Genomic DNA, 17,152 nt, shown 5'->3' with positions numbered 1-17,152 from the left:
TGCTGGCCCTTACAGCCAGGGCCACCAACATTGGGGGAGAGCCGGGACAAGTGTCTTGGGCCTGGTGGCTATGGGGGCCCTGGCTGGCCTGGTGCTAGAAGTTGGGCCAGACCTTCGGCATCCTGCTGCCAGGCCTTTGGTTTCCACTGCCAGGCCCTGTCTCCTGGCTCACCCCAGCTGCTGCCATTTCCCACGCTGGGACTCTCTCTCCCGCCGGTGAGCAACTGTATCTGAATCTGGCTTCTGGGTATACCCAGCTTCTGACAAGCTCCCTGGCAGGAGAGAGAAAATGGCATTGGAATAGGTAGCACCTGGGGAGAGCCAGGGATCGGTGACGGCAACCAGTAGCCGTCTCTCTCCCGCTCAAGCAGCTTTGGGTGTATTCGTAACTCTCAACTGCCTCTAAAATAAGCATAAAAGACAAGGGGAAAAAAATACCCAAAAACATCCTTCTCTGCCTCTTCCACGCTGTAATCCATAAAGTCTTAAGGAACCCCATAAATATCAAAGATGCATGGATTTCCCACGCTTTGGTCGCCACTTTGATGCCATTCAGGGCTGTAATGTATTGCTATGATTTGTACTGCAGTGCCCTTCTGCACAAAATATTTTCCCCTCTATGTGGGAGTTAATATCACATTTGTACTACCTTATGTGGTATCCATTTACATTTTCTTTCCGCCTTATTTTCAAACATACTGTACCAATGTTAGTGAATCCCACATTTAATTGTGGATTATTGTAACACACACAGACACACTTGCTTAAAGAAGCATATGAATAGCACTGTGGATATTCTGAACACAGGATACATAAAGATTGGCCCCCTGCAGACGCACTTACCAGAACTCCCTCCTACTGTCTCTTTACGTTCTACCTACCTACCAATTAGACTGTAAGCTCCTCGGGGTAGGAACTCCTCTTCCGAAATGTTACTTTTATGTCTAAAGCACTTATTCCCATGATCTGTTATTTATATTATCTGTTATTTATTTGATTACCACATGTATTACTACTGTGAAGCGCTATGTACACTAATGGCGCTATATAAATAAAGACATACAATACAATACAACATACTGCTAACTGAAATCTATCCAAAATTCTGCAACAAGAATAATTTCACCTCCCAAAACAGTCTCTGTTCATCTCCTCCTTAAATTCCTCTCCTACCTTTAAAAGCTCTCCACTCATCTGCCTCTTACTACATATGAGCTTCAAACTCTTGTTATGCCCCTGCTTGTCTCTCATCATCATTTATTTTTTGAGTAAAAATTCACCTTCGCTTAAAGGGGGCATCACAATACTTTCCAGTTAAACAAATTAAAATGATACACAATTGTTTTGTTAGACAGGAAAAGTCAGAAACAAGAGGTAAGTCTTAGGCTAGGTCCCCACTGCAGTTGGCGGTGCGCGTGGTAGCGTGTGCGCCTCTCACCAGCCCCTTACCTAGCAGGCCCCGGTGACGCCTCGCTTCCTTCATTGCATACAGTGACACGTCAGCCAGCAGGGGATACAACTGGATTGTGTTTCCGTGTGCGACGCGTCACATGGTGCACCAGGGAGCCAATCAGGAACATGTTTATTTTCATGTTACCAGAGATTCGCCAGAGATTTTCATTGCAAATTAATTTGTTTGATTAATATTATTATGGCTGCTGGGGGGGGGGAATGCTGCAGGCTGTGTCATATCGATGCAGAGAAATTGCATCTGACTGGGCTATAACGGAAGGTTTTTTTTCTTCCCCTTTTCAGCTCGTTTTAAAAGAACAGGGGGGAAGGATGGAATCAAAACTGCAATTTGCATCAAAATGGCATTCTTTTTAGCGTGCTCGGTTTGTCCTTCCTGGGTAGGAATTCTTTTCTCACGGTCCCCGTGCTAATAATAAAGCAGCCGCACTGTGCCTGCTTTTAGGAGAGCCTGATTTGGTGACGTCTGTTTTTTTGCTGCCAAGCCCCCCCCCTGTCATGACTGTGCCCACCCAACCTGTGTTGGCCACACACCCGCGCCTAAAAGCTCCCTACAGACCGCAGATGACGGTGAAGTGCCGTGCATGCGCCGCCAGGACGCAATGCAGGCGCGTGCAGTGGGGCCTTAGCCTTACACTGAGCCGAAACAGTGTTAAAGTACTGTAGATATACACACATTTTATAAATTGTTTAACCAGTTATGTTATTTATGTGATTGACTGTCCCTGTAAGAAACATTACTGCTGCGGCTAAGCTTATTCTCCAGCTTACCCGCAATTGTTTGGGGCTTTTTTTTTAAGCCGCCGAACTCAGCCGCATCTCCGCCGCGCGCCAGCCCATCTCCCGTTCAGCGCTAATGGCACTGAACAATGGAGCAGGCGCGCTGAACAATGGAGCGCCTGCAGCGCCAAAACTAGCGCCAACAGTAAGAAGAAAAAAAAACGCGTCTGACCTCACATTTGAAATACCCGCGGTGGCGGCCGCAGGAGAATAAAGGCGGCCGCCACTGTATATTGGGAATACAATTAGATCTCTAAAAGTCTAATCTGGGGAACATGTTAATGGGATCAAAAATGTGGGACGTTTATTGGAAATGGGCAAGAAAATTCATAATTTTTTGGATCACCATGGAGGGAGACATGGATATTTGAGATTTAGAGGGTTGGAAGTAATCCCTCGAGATCCAAGAAGGGGGGATAGGGATCTCAAGCTGCTGAAGCGTGAGCAGTATTGGATCTTTACTATAAATAGTAAAACACCCCTTGGTTTAAATGAAATCATTGAACTAAATCACTTTTTGAAATGATGATCTAAATGGCTGTCATTATAATTATCCCCTGATTATCAGTTTTCATGTTCCATGCTCATAGTCCCCTGAGGTTATGTTCTGTTTAGACATAGGAGATGTGGGTAATTATTGGGGTTCCCTATTTTTACTTTATATATGGGGGACCCATTATAATCATTGATCATGTCATGTGTTACTAAGTTATGTACATTCTTTGAATATCAGCCTTTCAAATTTTTACGAATTCAAGAATTTTAAAAGTTTTTTTTTTTTTGTAACTTTATCTTAATATATAAAATCGAAAGGTTAGTGCTATCTGCGGTGAATCTGATTGGTCCGTGGCCACCCCGACTCTCATTGGCCCCACTTTGACACACACATAGACACTATGTCCGCCCTCCCATTGTCAGCCTCACACACGACTCTCATTGGCCAAAAGGTACAGTGACATCACTGACACACACCTCCTTCACTCTCACACACTTGCACTGACACCATACACCCACAGAACCCCTGAGGACTCCTTGGTAAGTTTACATGTCACACTCTCACCCTGTCCACACACACTCAACCCTGTCTACACACACACAGTCACTGTCATCCCACACACACAGTCACTGTAATCCCACAACTCCGAGTCATGCGGTCACCCCTGTGTACACACACACACATCCCACACACTCACACTCACCCCTGTCATTCCACAACCCAGTAATGCTGTCACCCCTGTGTACACAGTGTCATCCCATAGCTCAACGGGAGGCCGACAGTCCCTGTGCACATGGCCGCCGCGCACCGCGACACTCCCTGAAAACACTCATGCTATGGCGTGCCTTTCAATTTCTATTACAAAAATGCCCGCACCTACCTTCATTCTCCCTCCGCAACGGCCGCCCGACAGTATCTGTGCACATTGCCGCACCGCGAGCACAGAAATAGGGGAAGAGAAGGGAGCGGGAAATTTAACTCACGGGCAACGCCGGGTCTCTCAGCTAGTTGTATATATATTCATTGGTATAACAATGAGTATATACATTTTATTTAATGTGGCATTAATGGTATGTATTAGATTTGTAAGTATTATGGTATTTTTCATTTAAGAGTGTTAATGTAATTTATGGTATAGGAAATATGATCATGTATGTATGTCTATGTTTATTGTACAGGAGGGCCCTGGTTATACGGCGGGTTCCGTTCCAGGGGCCCGCCGTATAGTGAAAATCGCCGGAAAGCGCATCCAGCGATTTTCAGGTGTTTGCATGCGCAAATCGGCATTTTTGCCATTCTGCGCATGCGCGACCTATGGTCTGCGCGCACAAACTACAGTATGCACACGCAAACTACGGTCTGCGCATGCGTGCCGGGCGCAACTGCCCGTTCTGCGCATGCGCGATTTAAGATCCAAGATGGCAGCCCCCTTCTCGGTGCCGCCGTATCGGCGAATCGCCGAAAAGCGAGGTGCCGAGTAGCGGGGCCCTGCTGTAGTTTGTTTTGAATGGCACCTTAAGCACTTAGCACCTGAGCATTTTATTTCCTAGATTGGAGGGTAACCAATAGTGTGGGACTGTGGGGTATATCTTACAGTCCTTTGCAACCAGTGATTACACCCCTGACAAAGAGTAGTGAACTCGAAACGCGTAGAGGTGATACTGGTTACTTTGGTACCACATGGGATGCTGGGACGTCAGACGCCAGCGTCGGTTCCCTGCTTTGTCTGTTTGTGTTTGGAGGTTGTTTGGAGCTTGGCAGCCACCATACCTATACTCTACACAGCAGTTCCTTCTGTGATCTCTTATTATTATTTGTAATGTAAGTGAATGTATTTTTCATAATTTACATAAAGTGGTATTTTAGAAATTACAACCCCCCTTTTTTTGCACTCTCTGTTATGTATGTTTGTGTTAAAGTAGATATACACCTGAGCTCTGAAGGTACAGTAGCGAGTTATAGACCTCTGAAGCTGAACACGAAAAGGCCCAACCACTCAGCGTAGGGTGTAATACCCTTGGCACGGAGAGGTAGACCCCCCTGAGACCTGAAATCATGGCCAGTAACCCTTTGTGGCTTCAAACGAGACTGCAAATAGACAGCACTTCTCTGTTCGCGAGAATACTGCAGCACACTTGTGGATCTATGAACAGGCATTCTCCGAAGAGAGGCCACTTCATCCATGGCTGCACAGAAAGCCAAGTTGTACTTCTCGATACAGACAGAAATGTTGCTGTCTTGCGCAAATGAGGACAGACAGGTCCCAAGGGCAACCCTAAACCTAATGGTCTCAAGTGGCCTCCTAGGCCATATACCCATGCTGCCTCGAGCACACCACTCCATTTAAGGGGTGGTAGGGCGGCTCCAATCTGAGCCTGATCACGCTATGATCTGTCCATAGGGGGGAGAAAAATGTAACCTCCACAACTGATATCTCCTGCGTGAAGATCAAGTAGAGTGTATGACAGTGCTCATATGTCGGGCCGTGCATATATTAACTAAATCCTATGGATCCCATAGTATCCAAAAGATTCCTAGCCTCTGCATTGTCCAGGTCATCAACCCATATGTTGAGGTCCCCAAGCACCACAGAGCGAGGGAAGTCCAGTAATATAGGAGTGACCACATCAGACAACTGAGACACAAAATCACCCCCGTGTCCAGGCAGCCTATTCACCAGGGTGAAATACAAGGCTTAATTGTCATGCATGGCACAGCGAATTGTTATATACTCAAAAGATTTGACTTTTCTCTACTCTCTTCTCATAACTGTCTCCTCTCCATCCCTTTTACCTCTACTGCTCTCTCTCTCTCTCTCTTGCGTTAAACCCCTTTCTCTCACTGCTCCTTACAGTACGTGTACAACTCCCTCGCTCCCCACCTTTACGACAAACCATAAAACTCGCCTCTTAATTAAGCATTTCAATATCCTTGACTTATGGCTACTGTCTTACAGTCACTCCTACCAACCATTGTAGCTGAGCACTGCCATCTACTACACTTATTCCCTCACCTGCTGTCTCTGTAAGTCTCCCAACATTTAATTTAGATTGTTAGCTCCCTGGGGTACGGATTTATTTTCCTATTATAACACCTCTTCCTCCATCCAACAGAAGAGTGCCACACTAAAGTGTCTAATGTCTGTTCAGGTGCTGCTTTTTGTCTCTCTTACCTTTCTCTCAGGGTTCTGGCATCCGTTCAGGCTGGTAAGGTACACAAATAATAGAAGGGCGCCAGGAACTTTTCAGTAACTTTTATTCACATGAATCATTAAGAAAGTTATTTTGGGGTGCGCAGGCAGCATCCCCCAAAGAGGCACATTGCTTTCATTTTGTTGTCACTATCTGTAGCAATTCATTGCGTAGCTGCAGGCTGCTCCCACCTCCACTGAGACTCATTGGGAGTGTGTCCTCTTGTAAGAGGATTCATACCCTATTACCCTAACAGAGCATCTCTGGGATGATACTCTGAGGCCCTTACTGGTGCCTCCTATGGAGTACCTTGCAATTCCCTCTTGTGGGTAGAATACACTGCAGCCATATAGAGGAACCTTGTTCTTTAGGAGTGACACTTTCCCTGACTGGAAAATAACAGTGATCCTACTGTTAATACACATAGTTGTAGAATAACAGGACTTACACTATATGCAGTGAGATCCCCCATATTTGTCTCCTCCTTGAATTGGAACCTAGAATGTTCCAACCCCACTATATATACAGGCATACCCCAGTTTAAGGACACTCACTTTAAGTACACTCGCGAGTAAGAACATATCGCCCAATAGGCAAACAGCAGCTCACGCATGCGCCTGTCAGCACGTCCTGTACAGCAATACCAGCTCCCAACCTGTACCGAAGCTGTGCGCAAGCGGGGAGACTATAGAGCCTGTTACAAATGCGTTATTTACATCAGTTATGCACGTATAGGACGATTGCAGTACAGTATTTGCAGCGATAAGTGGAAAAAATGTAGTGTTTCACTTTAAGTACATTTTCGCTTTTCATACATGCTCCGGTCCCATTGCGTACGTTAATGCGGGGTATGCCTGTACCTAGTAGTGACATCACTAATCACTATTACTACTAGGGGAGGGGTATGACATTCTACTTAGTATCATTACTTAGTGACATCCCTAGGGACCTTAGATGGTGGGCTTGGCTACGTTGTGTCTAGTCATCCTATCCATATGATGGATAGAGGTGATACACTGTAGCTATAGCAGCAAATAACCGTCTAGGGCCCTTAAGTAAAGTAGTTTTCCCACAGGGGTGCAACACTATTGCCTTACTTTGTTGCACTTGTATTTTAATTCCCTGTACGTTTTTTTGTTTGTCTCTTTTGTAAAGCACTGAGTAGACTGTGGACGCTATATAAATAAAGATATACACACATACATAAAAAACAAAAGAACAAGGCGCACAACGCACATAGTGTATTAAAGTATAAAATGTGACTTTATGGTTAAAAGTAAATAGTTCTGCGTACATCAAGTGAGAATAAACAAGCAGTTGGTATATAGGTTTACCACACCAGGAGATGACACTGTGCGACACCCTCGGATGGATCTCAGCATGCAATGGGTCTGGAGTCGTCTCATCTGTCCCTTACAGCGTCCTCCGTTTAGGGGTGGTAGGTGGATAAGTCCCTTGTATGGAAAGCCCCACAGCACACAGCTCACAGGGTGGTAGAAAAGCCGCAGGAATCAGCGTTCGTGGATCACTGCACCGTTTGCCGCCACTCCTCGTTATGCGCTCGGCGATGACGTCACGAGTCGCTCCTCCGCTTCCGCAATGCCTCTCGTGGAACGCACAGCGTGCGTGGCAGTCCAGTACTGTTCAGCAGCGGGGAGGAATAAAGCGCTAGGCAGGCGGCTTACAGATAGTGTCCAAAATCACACAGGAAGGGGGGAGAAGAGCATAGACACCTCTCTTCCAACGCGTTTCGTAACACTGGGTTACTTCTTCAGGGAATGTATGCATAATGAGGGGGCAGGTACATATATATATACTACACTTCACCCAATCACAAATGCGGTGTCTAATTGCCCCATCATCATTAACAGGTGTGGCAAATTGCTCTTACTCTGTGATACTCTGTCTCACAGAACATATTAACAATCAATATATAAAAAAGCATAAAATTTATTTAATCTAAAACAGATTTATTTCAAAAACATTTTCGGCGCATGAATAGTGGAGCTTCTGGAAAAGAAAAGCCATAATTAGATACAAAGCAGTATTAATACATATAAAAAGGAATGGATGTCTTTATAAACACTCAGATATTTCAGAAACTAATATAATGACCAAATATCAATGTCTTCATTTAACCCCTGTTAATATGTTCTGTGAGACAGAGTATCACAGAGTAAGAGCAATTTGCCACACCTGTTACTGATGATGTGGCAATTAGACACCGCATTTGTGATTGGGTGAAGTGTAGTATATATATATGTACCTGCCCCCTCATTATGCATACATTCCCTGAAGAAGTAACCCAGTGTTACGAAACGCGTTGGAAGAGAGGTGTCTATGCTCTTCTCCCCCTTCCTGTGTGATTTTGGACACTATCTGTAAGCCGCCTGCCTAGCACTTTATTCCTCCCCACTGCTGAACAGTACTGGACTGACACGCACGCTGTGCGTTCCACGAGAGGCATTGCGGAAGCGGAGGAGCGACTCGTGACGTCATCGCCGAGCGCATAACGAGGAGTGGCGGCAAACGGTGCAGTGATCCACGAACGCTGATTCCTGCGGCTTTTCTACCACCCTGTGAGCTGTGTGCTGTGGGGCTTTCCATACAAGGGACTTATCCATCTACCACCCCTAAACGGAGGACGCTGTAAGGGACAGATGAGACGACTCCAGACCCATTGCATGCTGAGATCCATCCGAGGGTGTCGCACAGTGTCATCTCCTGGTGTGGTAAACCTATATACCAACTGCTTGTTTATTCTCACTTGATGTACGCAGAACTATTTACTTTTAACGATAAAGTCACATTTTATACTTTAATACACTATGTGCGTTGTGCGCCTTGTTCTTTTGTTTTTTGTTTAGTTCCTGGGGTGTCGAGCCACCCCCAAGAAAGGCTGCAGACCCACGATTAGTGCCAGATCCACACTCAAGGTCCACAACATTGTTTGTTTAATCACGGTGCACTGTTCACTTGATATTTGTTGTCACTAGTTATTAGCTGCGCACTATCACTCTTTTCTACTGTACACACATACATACTCTTCATTGAATAATCCATTGTGAATAATAATGTAAAACTAAAACCCCCAGCTGATTATGAATTAATTTGCCCACGTTAATTAGTTACCGAAACAGAAGATATGAACAATTAGTATTTTCCCCCCCCTGAATTTTAATTCACTGATAAAGCAAAAAGTACATATATTTAGCCTAACACTCATACTGTACCATGCAACAGGCTATCTGCTCTCTGTCGGCTCCTGTGCTAGGCACACACTGTATTTATACATGGGGAGGCGGAGAGCATTTGCTTTCCTTTTCCAACTGTTTTTTTAGATTACAATCAGCCAAGCCTGAAACACAGGGGGTTATTCCTAACACGGTTACAATACTGCCAGCATGTACTCTCACAGTTCAGTGAATAACCCCCATAGACTCAACACTCCTCTGTCATTCCTTGCACGCAGCAATAAAATTACAGCTGCATAAGCATTGCACATACAGTATGTCACTGCCTAACAACCAACTACATTCAGCAACAAGTACACCAGAGAAACAGGAAGTGAACAGCAACACTTTTTACTAAAGCTCCAGTATTTTCCTCTGATCCTGGATGTACAGTACATGCAGTTCCTGAACACTGCCCAGTGGCCCCTGTATTCGAGAGCACACAAGACATTTCCTGGACAATGGGTTGCAGTTCAAACGGGATGTAGACAGTAAGTCAGCACTGTGTTGCACACATTTTTTTCCCGCCCTCTCTACTGCCTTTCTGGATAATTTTTTGTTCACTAATTAGTGCACTAATTTGTGCAGTAAATACTTGATTGTTAGTTTTTCTTTGTGTGTGACATTCTGTTCCGATGCTTTTCTGTAATTTTCAGCTGACAAGTTACTCATTTGTTGGGGGTAACAAATATCAAAGCACAACATTAACCACTTCGGTGCCATATAAACGTGCAGTGTACGTCATTGAGGCCGTTATGACATACGCTGTGCGTCATCAGGTTTTGCTAGTTTTCTAGGGTGCGTTTGCAATCAGAGCTAGGGTTGCCAGGTGGCTTCTCCAAAAATACTGGACTCAATGGTGAAAGGTGCGTCGGGTCACTATGTCCAGGGAGGGAAATACCGGGGACACACGTCCAGTATTACAGTACCTCTCATTTTCTACTTGACAGTGTCCAAATACAGGACAGTCCGGTTCAATACCGGACACCTGGCAATCCTAATCAGAGCTCATGATGGTGTTCTAAACAGAGGGTGATGGACCTTGCCTTCCATTTACATATCATAAGCAGCAAGCGATCTTGTGAGCGATCAGGAGAGTGATTACATGATCGCCAGCGCCGGAGGGGCCGTGATATGACTTTCAAAGTTTTATCATTTTAATACTTATTCAACCAATATCCATTTAATTTGGAGTTCTTTCAATGGAGAGTAATAACTTGCATGTCTTCACTCAGCTGCATGAGGCGGGGAAAAACAAAGAATTGTACTAGGTTAATAGTAGTGTAGATAATGTTTAACTAGAAAAAGCCACTACAGTGTATACAGTATACACCAGCAGTGTGCAAACTTTTTGAGCTGTGGCCCCCTTCCTGGGAGCCGCAGTGTTCGCGCCCCCCTCTCCCAATGTCTCCGTGTCAAATTATGTCGCGGGTTATGTGACGTCATGTGACCCTACTGCGTTATTTGACGCCGCGTTGCCGAAAACCTAGCAGGCAGGAGGTATGTGGGTTACAGAGGCCTCACGCCTCCCCCGGCATTTAATTTAATGCCGTGGGGAAGAGCGCAGGGCCCCTGTAACTGCCCGCGCCCCCCTAGAAATTCTCCCGCCCCCATAGGGGGATGCTCACTGCTGGTATAGTTACATAGTAGATGAGGTTGAAAAAAGACGTAGGTCCATCAAGTTCAACCTATGCCAAATTTAGACAAATTTAGTTGAAAACAGGAAGAAAGAATGGGCACTGCTGGTGTAGAGATGAGGCTGGCAGTAGATATAAAGTTAAATGTTCTGTATTATGGCATAACAGCCAAAGTTTAAAAATAGCACAGAAATCCTCTGACGCATTTCCCGCCTCGTTGGGCGCTGATAATTATGCCCATTCTTTCTACCTTTTTTTCAACTCTACCGATCACCAGTTTGGAAGCACGCTTTGGGGGACAGACAGACAACCAGGAAGTGAGTATACCCTCCTGGCATGTTCAATGGACTTTATTAGCTTTATTTGCTATATTTTAGCTGTGTGGTGCAGAGTTACCAGCTGCATTTTCCTATGAGATAACGGAGACCCGGGAGGAATTCTCGTGGGGGAGCGTCGCGATTGCTGACGTCATAGTTACGTCGACGGTCCTGGCGACTACAGCACACTCCAAGTACACAGGAGTTAGCGGCATAAGAAACAGTTGTACAGCCTATGTGGGAGTAGTATAGCCTTAACAGTGTTATGTTGCTCTTAACGAGAGACGGGACAATATCCACATGGCTCCAGGTGGAGACACTCAACAGATATATATCTAACACCTTACCTTCCAATGCTGGCTGCACTCTGCTCTGTATATATACGTGACTGGGACTATTCAAGTATTCATTATTCATGCCTGCACCAGGCGGCGATAGGTCCTCACAGACTTTATATACCTGTCCCCACCATCTATAATATACCATCATTATATCCACACAATCTGTATACTATTCGAGCACACACATGGGAGCAATCTCCCATACTCCTCATCACCGCTGGTATACACTACACACATTCAATATGAATTAGACATTTATTACAGCATGGGATTCTTAATTAGTGTGAGTGTAGCCATGCCTGGTTTGGCTACCAGTCTGCCCTCCCTGGCACGCAAGCCCTGGTAAGAGCAGGCAGTGCCAGTACCAATTATGGGGTTTCCCCACACAGGCAGCTTCCTTGAGTGACAGGGGAGGAGGTGGGGCTAGGTCTGTGTTCTGCCCAATCCTGGGTTCAGACCTAGTACCTTCCCCCTACTATACTTAAGGGAGTTGCAACCCAAAATGTATTAGTAACAAAAACAGGCCAGCGCATCATACAAAATGACACAGGGACTCCTCTTCCTTAATGTTATGTTTATGTCTAAAGCACTTATTCCCATGATCTGTTATTTATATTATCTGTTATTTATTCGATTACCACATGTATTACTACTGTGAAGCGCTATGTACATTAATGGCGCTATATAAATAAAGACATACAATACAATACAACATATAGTGCAATACCTCAGTGCTTATCTGCTCATGAAAAAGGGTAATTTAGTTAAACCCTTTGGCGAAAAGGTTATAAGCTTGCAGCCACTTCACGGCATGCCCAATCTGCAGGTCCTAACACTACAAGGCACAATTCTCATGAGCCTCTCTTTTCTGCTGGAGGGAGAAAGACCATACTGGGTCTGTGATACACAGGATCATGATAAAAACTGCTAATTGGAAAGTGGGGCGGGCGAGCTTTAAACCATGGGGAGGAGGGGCCACACCTCCAAGTAACAACAGCTGCATAACCCATCAAGCTCCAGAACCCCAAAACCCACCATCACATCATATACAGCACATACAGTTGTGTGAAAAAGAAAGTGCACCCTCTTTGAATTCTATGGTTTTACATATCAGGACATAATAACAATCATCTGTTCCTTAGCAGGTCTAAAAATTAGGTAAATACAACCTCAGATGAATAAAAACACATGACACATTACACCGTGTCATGATTTATTTAACAAAAATAAAGCCAAAATGGAGAAGTTATGTGGGAAAAACTAAGTACACACTTACTGCTTCCATAGGAATGTTGCTGTTTCTGACAACGTGTAAGGTGTTGTCAGAATACTTACCATATGATTGGCCGATACTTTGGCTTCTCCTATAAGTTCGACTATATCAGGCATACGGACGCTCACTAGATGTGACTCCTCCACCTGAAGAAGCGTGCCGTAGCACGTGAAACGTACGTCAGGTATGGTGACGTCTGGTCTGTGACGTGCACCAGGAGAGACGGCGTTCTTTTAACTGATCCGGAAAATGAGGGGATATCTATGAAGACACGGTTGTATAGCGCCATACAAAGAGAGATACTCTCTTCTCTCTAAGATTAGTACAATTACACAACATATTATGCAGAACATACCTTGGTCACGGGACTCTATATTCAGATAGCACGATTAACATCTGTTATGTGACTTTATTTCCTATGATATTCTGCATATGCAATCCTATGATGCTATGCCACGGGTCCATTTATATTATGACTCTAGGTATTGTACTTTTGAGACAATTGGACCTACACAAACTTTTGTGAAGCGGTGACTCTACTAAGATGTAAACGCAGGACAAATTGCAACTTGCAAACGGTATATTTTTTGCTCTTAGTATACTGTATGTGTGATATATATCCTCTACCTAGGAGACCTTATACCCAGGGTGTATATTGTAATATGTTTTATAGTGAATACACTAAGATAAGAATATAGGACAATTTTCACACTGCATTAATCGTTTTATTTTGATCCTTGATATATGCGCTATACATACCTTCTACTCAGGAGATCTTATATACACTATGTATTTTGCACCAGCACTTAGATAGTGATGAGATCACTATCAATACTATCATCATAGCCAGATCTCCCTATCCCACTCCTGATGAAGGATATCTATTTCGATAGATAATACCTACACCCTCTACGCCATCTCAGCCATTGGGGATTTTAATTATTCACTGTATATATTTTTTCCACGTCTTTCGTCTTTCTATGGATTACAATACATTTTTTTATTTTTTTTTATTTTAATATTTGATTGTTATTAGTTCATCTATAGGTGTTTTTTGGACCGTAACTTTTGGACAGTAACTTTTTATCGACAGAAGTGTATAATATATTAATACCTTACCTACTGTATGGTGTTTAGTGATTTTGAGTGCGACTCTCTAGAGCCTTAGTGACCCCTGGTGGTCACTTGTTTTGTGTACACAAGTGCTTCCATAGGAATTAAGATGCTAAGTAGCAGACAGATGCTGCTAATCAAATGCCCTTGATTAATTGATCATCAGCAAGTGTGACCACCTCTATAAAAGCCAAAGTTTTAGCAGTTTTCTGGTCTGGAGCATTCAGGTGTGTGTTAACACAATGCCAAGGAGGAAAGACTTCAGCAATGATCGAGAAGCAATTGTTGCTGCCCATCAATCTAGGAAGGGTTATAAGGCCATTTCCAAACAATTTCAAGTCCATCATTCTACAGTGAGAAAGATTATTCAAAAGTGGAAAACATTCAAGACAGTTGCCAATCTTCCCAGGAGTGGACGTCCCAGCAAATTCACCCCAAGGTCAAACCGTGCAATGCGCAGAGAAATTGCAAAAAAAACAAGAGTTACAACTCAGACTCTACAGGACACAGTTAGCATATTAAATGTTAAAGTTCATGACAGTACACTTTAGAAAAAGACTGAAGTATGGTTTGTTTGGAAGGGATGCCAGAAGAAAGCCTCTTCTCTCTAAAAAGAACATGGCAGCACGGCTTAGGTTTGCAAATTTGCATCTGAACAAACCTCAAGACTTCTGGAACAATGTCCTTTGGACAGACGAAACCAAAGTGGAGATGTTTGGCCATAATGCATAGCGCCATGTTTGGCGAAAACTAAACACAGCATATCAGCACAAACACCTTATACCAACTGTCAAGCACGGTGGTGGAGGGGTGATGTTTTGGGCTTGTTTTGCAGCCACAGGACCTGGGACTCTTGCAGTCATTGAGTCGACCATGAATTCCTCTGTATACCAAAGTATTCTAGAGTCAAATGTGAGGCCATCTGTCCGACAGCTAAAGCTTGGCCGAAATTGGGTCATGCAACAGGACAATGATCCCAAGCACTCCAGCAAATCTACAACAGAATGGCTGAAAAAGAAAAGAATCTAGGTGTTGCAATGGCCCAGTCAATGTCCAGACCTCAACCCGATTGAAATGCTGTGGCTGGACCTTAAGAGAGCTGTGCATAAACAAATGGCCACAAACCTCAATGAACTGAAGCAATGTTGTAAAGAAGAGTGGGCCAAAATTCCTCCACAACGATGTGAGAGACTGATAAAGTCATACAGAAAATGATTACTTCAAGTTATTGCTGCTAGAGGTGGTTCTACAAGCTATTGTATCATAAGGTATACTTAGTTTTTCACACATGGCTTCTCCATTTTGGCTTTATTTTTGTTAAATAAATCATGACATGGTGTAATTGTAAGGATCTGCGCTGCGGGTATACCTTCTTTACAGGCTGTTCGGGCTCCTCGGCGGTGTTCCCCGCTACTGGCCGCTGACCCCGCACCTCCAGGCCACGTGCGTCATCCCTACGGGCGCGTGCGGACCCAAGCCGCCATTAGTTAGCTCCGGGCGCCTGACTCCACTGACGCGGCGCACGCACCTTGCGTGTCTCTGCCCCTGCCCCGCCAGCTCCACCTCCCAGGTTCCTCTTCCTTACCTGACCCTTCCCCTGTCCATCCCTCTGCTCCTCCCCTTCTTCTGACTACTCCCAAACCCTCCGGTACGGCTCTCCTATTCTCCGCTTCCTCTGACGCGGCACAAGTACCTTACACGCTCCTTCCCCATCAGCTATGCCTCTCAGGTCCTTCTTCCCTTTCTGTCCCTTCCCTTTTCCGTCCCTCCGCTCCTCCCCTTACTCAGACCACTCCCGAAGCCTCTAGTAATTCTCCCATACCTGGGTCTTACTTAGGTCACTCCTCTGTTCCTCCCCTCACTCCCATTGGTCCCAAACTTTCACACTCTGCTCTCCTATCAGGTCCTTCTTCGGGCCGCTCCTCCATCACTCCCCTTCCCCTGATTGGTCCCAGCCCCCTATATAATTCCCCTTCACCATTTCCTCTTTGCTCTGCATAGCTTCTGTACCTTGGTGCTGTCTGCGTTTGCCTGGCCTCTCTTGTCTTTTAGTGCTTGCTCCTGTCCCTGGAAATTCTGCTGACCTCCCTGGATTTGACCTTTTGCTTTGGACTCTACTACGCTGCTCTCTGGAACCCCTTGGACTTCGCTTTGGACTTTCTACGCCGCAGACTTCTACAACCCTAGGACACGGCACACGGACAATCTACTACGCTGCTCTCTCCACTCCACGACCCAGGCTTACGGACAATCAACTACGCTGCTCTCTCCAATCCACGACCCTTGGCTTACGAACGTTACCCTTCTTCGCCGGAGCTTTCAAGTACGGTATCATTTTACATTCTTGTTACCCGGACCATCTACTCTACTTCCACACTCCGGCCGTGCCCCCGTTTACTGTCAGGTGTGTGGTATTACTCCTTTCCACCTCAGTCCCGGGGTCTCGTCTGGCTTGTGGGCAGGCCGAGCGTTACAGTAATATGTCATGTGTTGTTGTTCATCTGAGGTTGTATTTACCTAAGTAAAAGACCTGCTAAGGAACAGATGATTGTTATTATGTCCTGATATGTAAAATCATAGAATTCTAAGAGGGTGTACTTTCTTTTTCACACAACTGTATATTAGTGTCAAAAAGCAGTGCTACTGAGCGTGGCAAGATATAAAAACAAAAACAGAAAGGCCAGCGCATCATACAAAATGACACAACATATAGTGCAAAACCTCAGTGCATATCTTCTCATGAAAAAGGGACCTAGTACCTTCCCACTACTGTACTTAAGGGAGTAGCAACCCCAAATGTATTAGTGTCCCTACTGTTGAGAGACAAGGTATCACACAGTACTGCTGTGCACTGGCAGACCTCTTCCCTGAAGGGGAGAGTGAGTGATTACCTTTTCCCATGGTCCTGCTAGACGGCTAGGGAAGAGCAGGGACTACTGCGGGGGTCCTTGACCCGTAGTGAAGGTCCAGGGACCATCCTAAGTTTGGAGACCAGATCAGTGACTGTATTGGGAAGGGACTGCCTTGAAACTGTGGTTGCACAAAAATAAAACCGGTTCCAGTTAGCTATATATCCCGCCTGGTGTGTAATCTTTCTGGGGGGAGAGGAAACCATTTCTACTGTGGGAGATTGCCTCCATACATCTGGGGCCTACAGCAGATGGAGGCGTTGTGTACCATGGAGTAAATGTCGGGTATATACCCCAGAAGCCTGTCCTGCAGTCCCCAGAACCATCGGCGGACCACTCAGCATTCTGTGAGCCAACAGGTAGCATGAACCATACACCTGGTAACAGGGGAA

General features: G+C 45.1%; 1 protein-coding gene across 6 annotated transcripts in view; it reads left to right on the top strand.

Annotated features, from left to right (window-relative positions):
* The first annotated feature begins 9,405 nt into the window (after positions 1–9,405).
* The window catches only part of IL15 (interleukin 15), a 75,551-nt gene continuing 67,804 nt past the window's right edge, over positions 9,406–17,152 (top strand). The window contains exons 1-2 of one of the 6 annotated variants that reach the window (XM_075614692.1): positions 9,406–9,661; positions 11,085–11,124. In XM_075614692.1, the coding sequence (XP_075470807.1) occupies positions 9,567–9,661; positions 11,085–11,124 (135 nt within the window). In that variant the 5' untranslated portion in view covers positions 9,406–9,566. The remainder of the gene's footprint in view (positions 9,662–11,084; positions 11,125–17,152) is intronic. The other 5 variants (XR_012803901.1, XM_075614685.1, XM_075614702.1 and 2 more) reach the window with 5 other exon arrangements.

The sequence above is a fragment of the Ascaphus truei genome, chromosome 1, assembly GCF_040206685.1.
Source record: "Ascaphus truei isolate aAscTru1 chromosome 1, aAscTru1.hap1, whole genome shotgun sequence".
NCBI classification, from domain to species: Eukaryota; Metazoa; Chordata; class Amphibia; order Anura; family Ascaphidae; genus Ascaphus; species Ascaphus truei.
The sequence above is the reverse complement of the archived record's forward strand: the minus strand, read 5'-3'. Positions and strand labels throughout refer to the sequence as shown.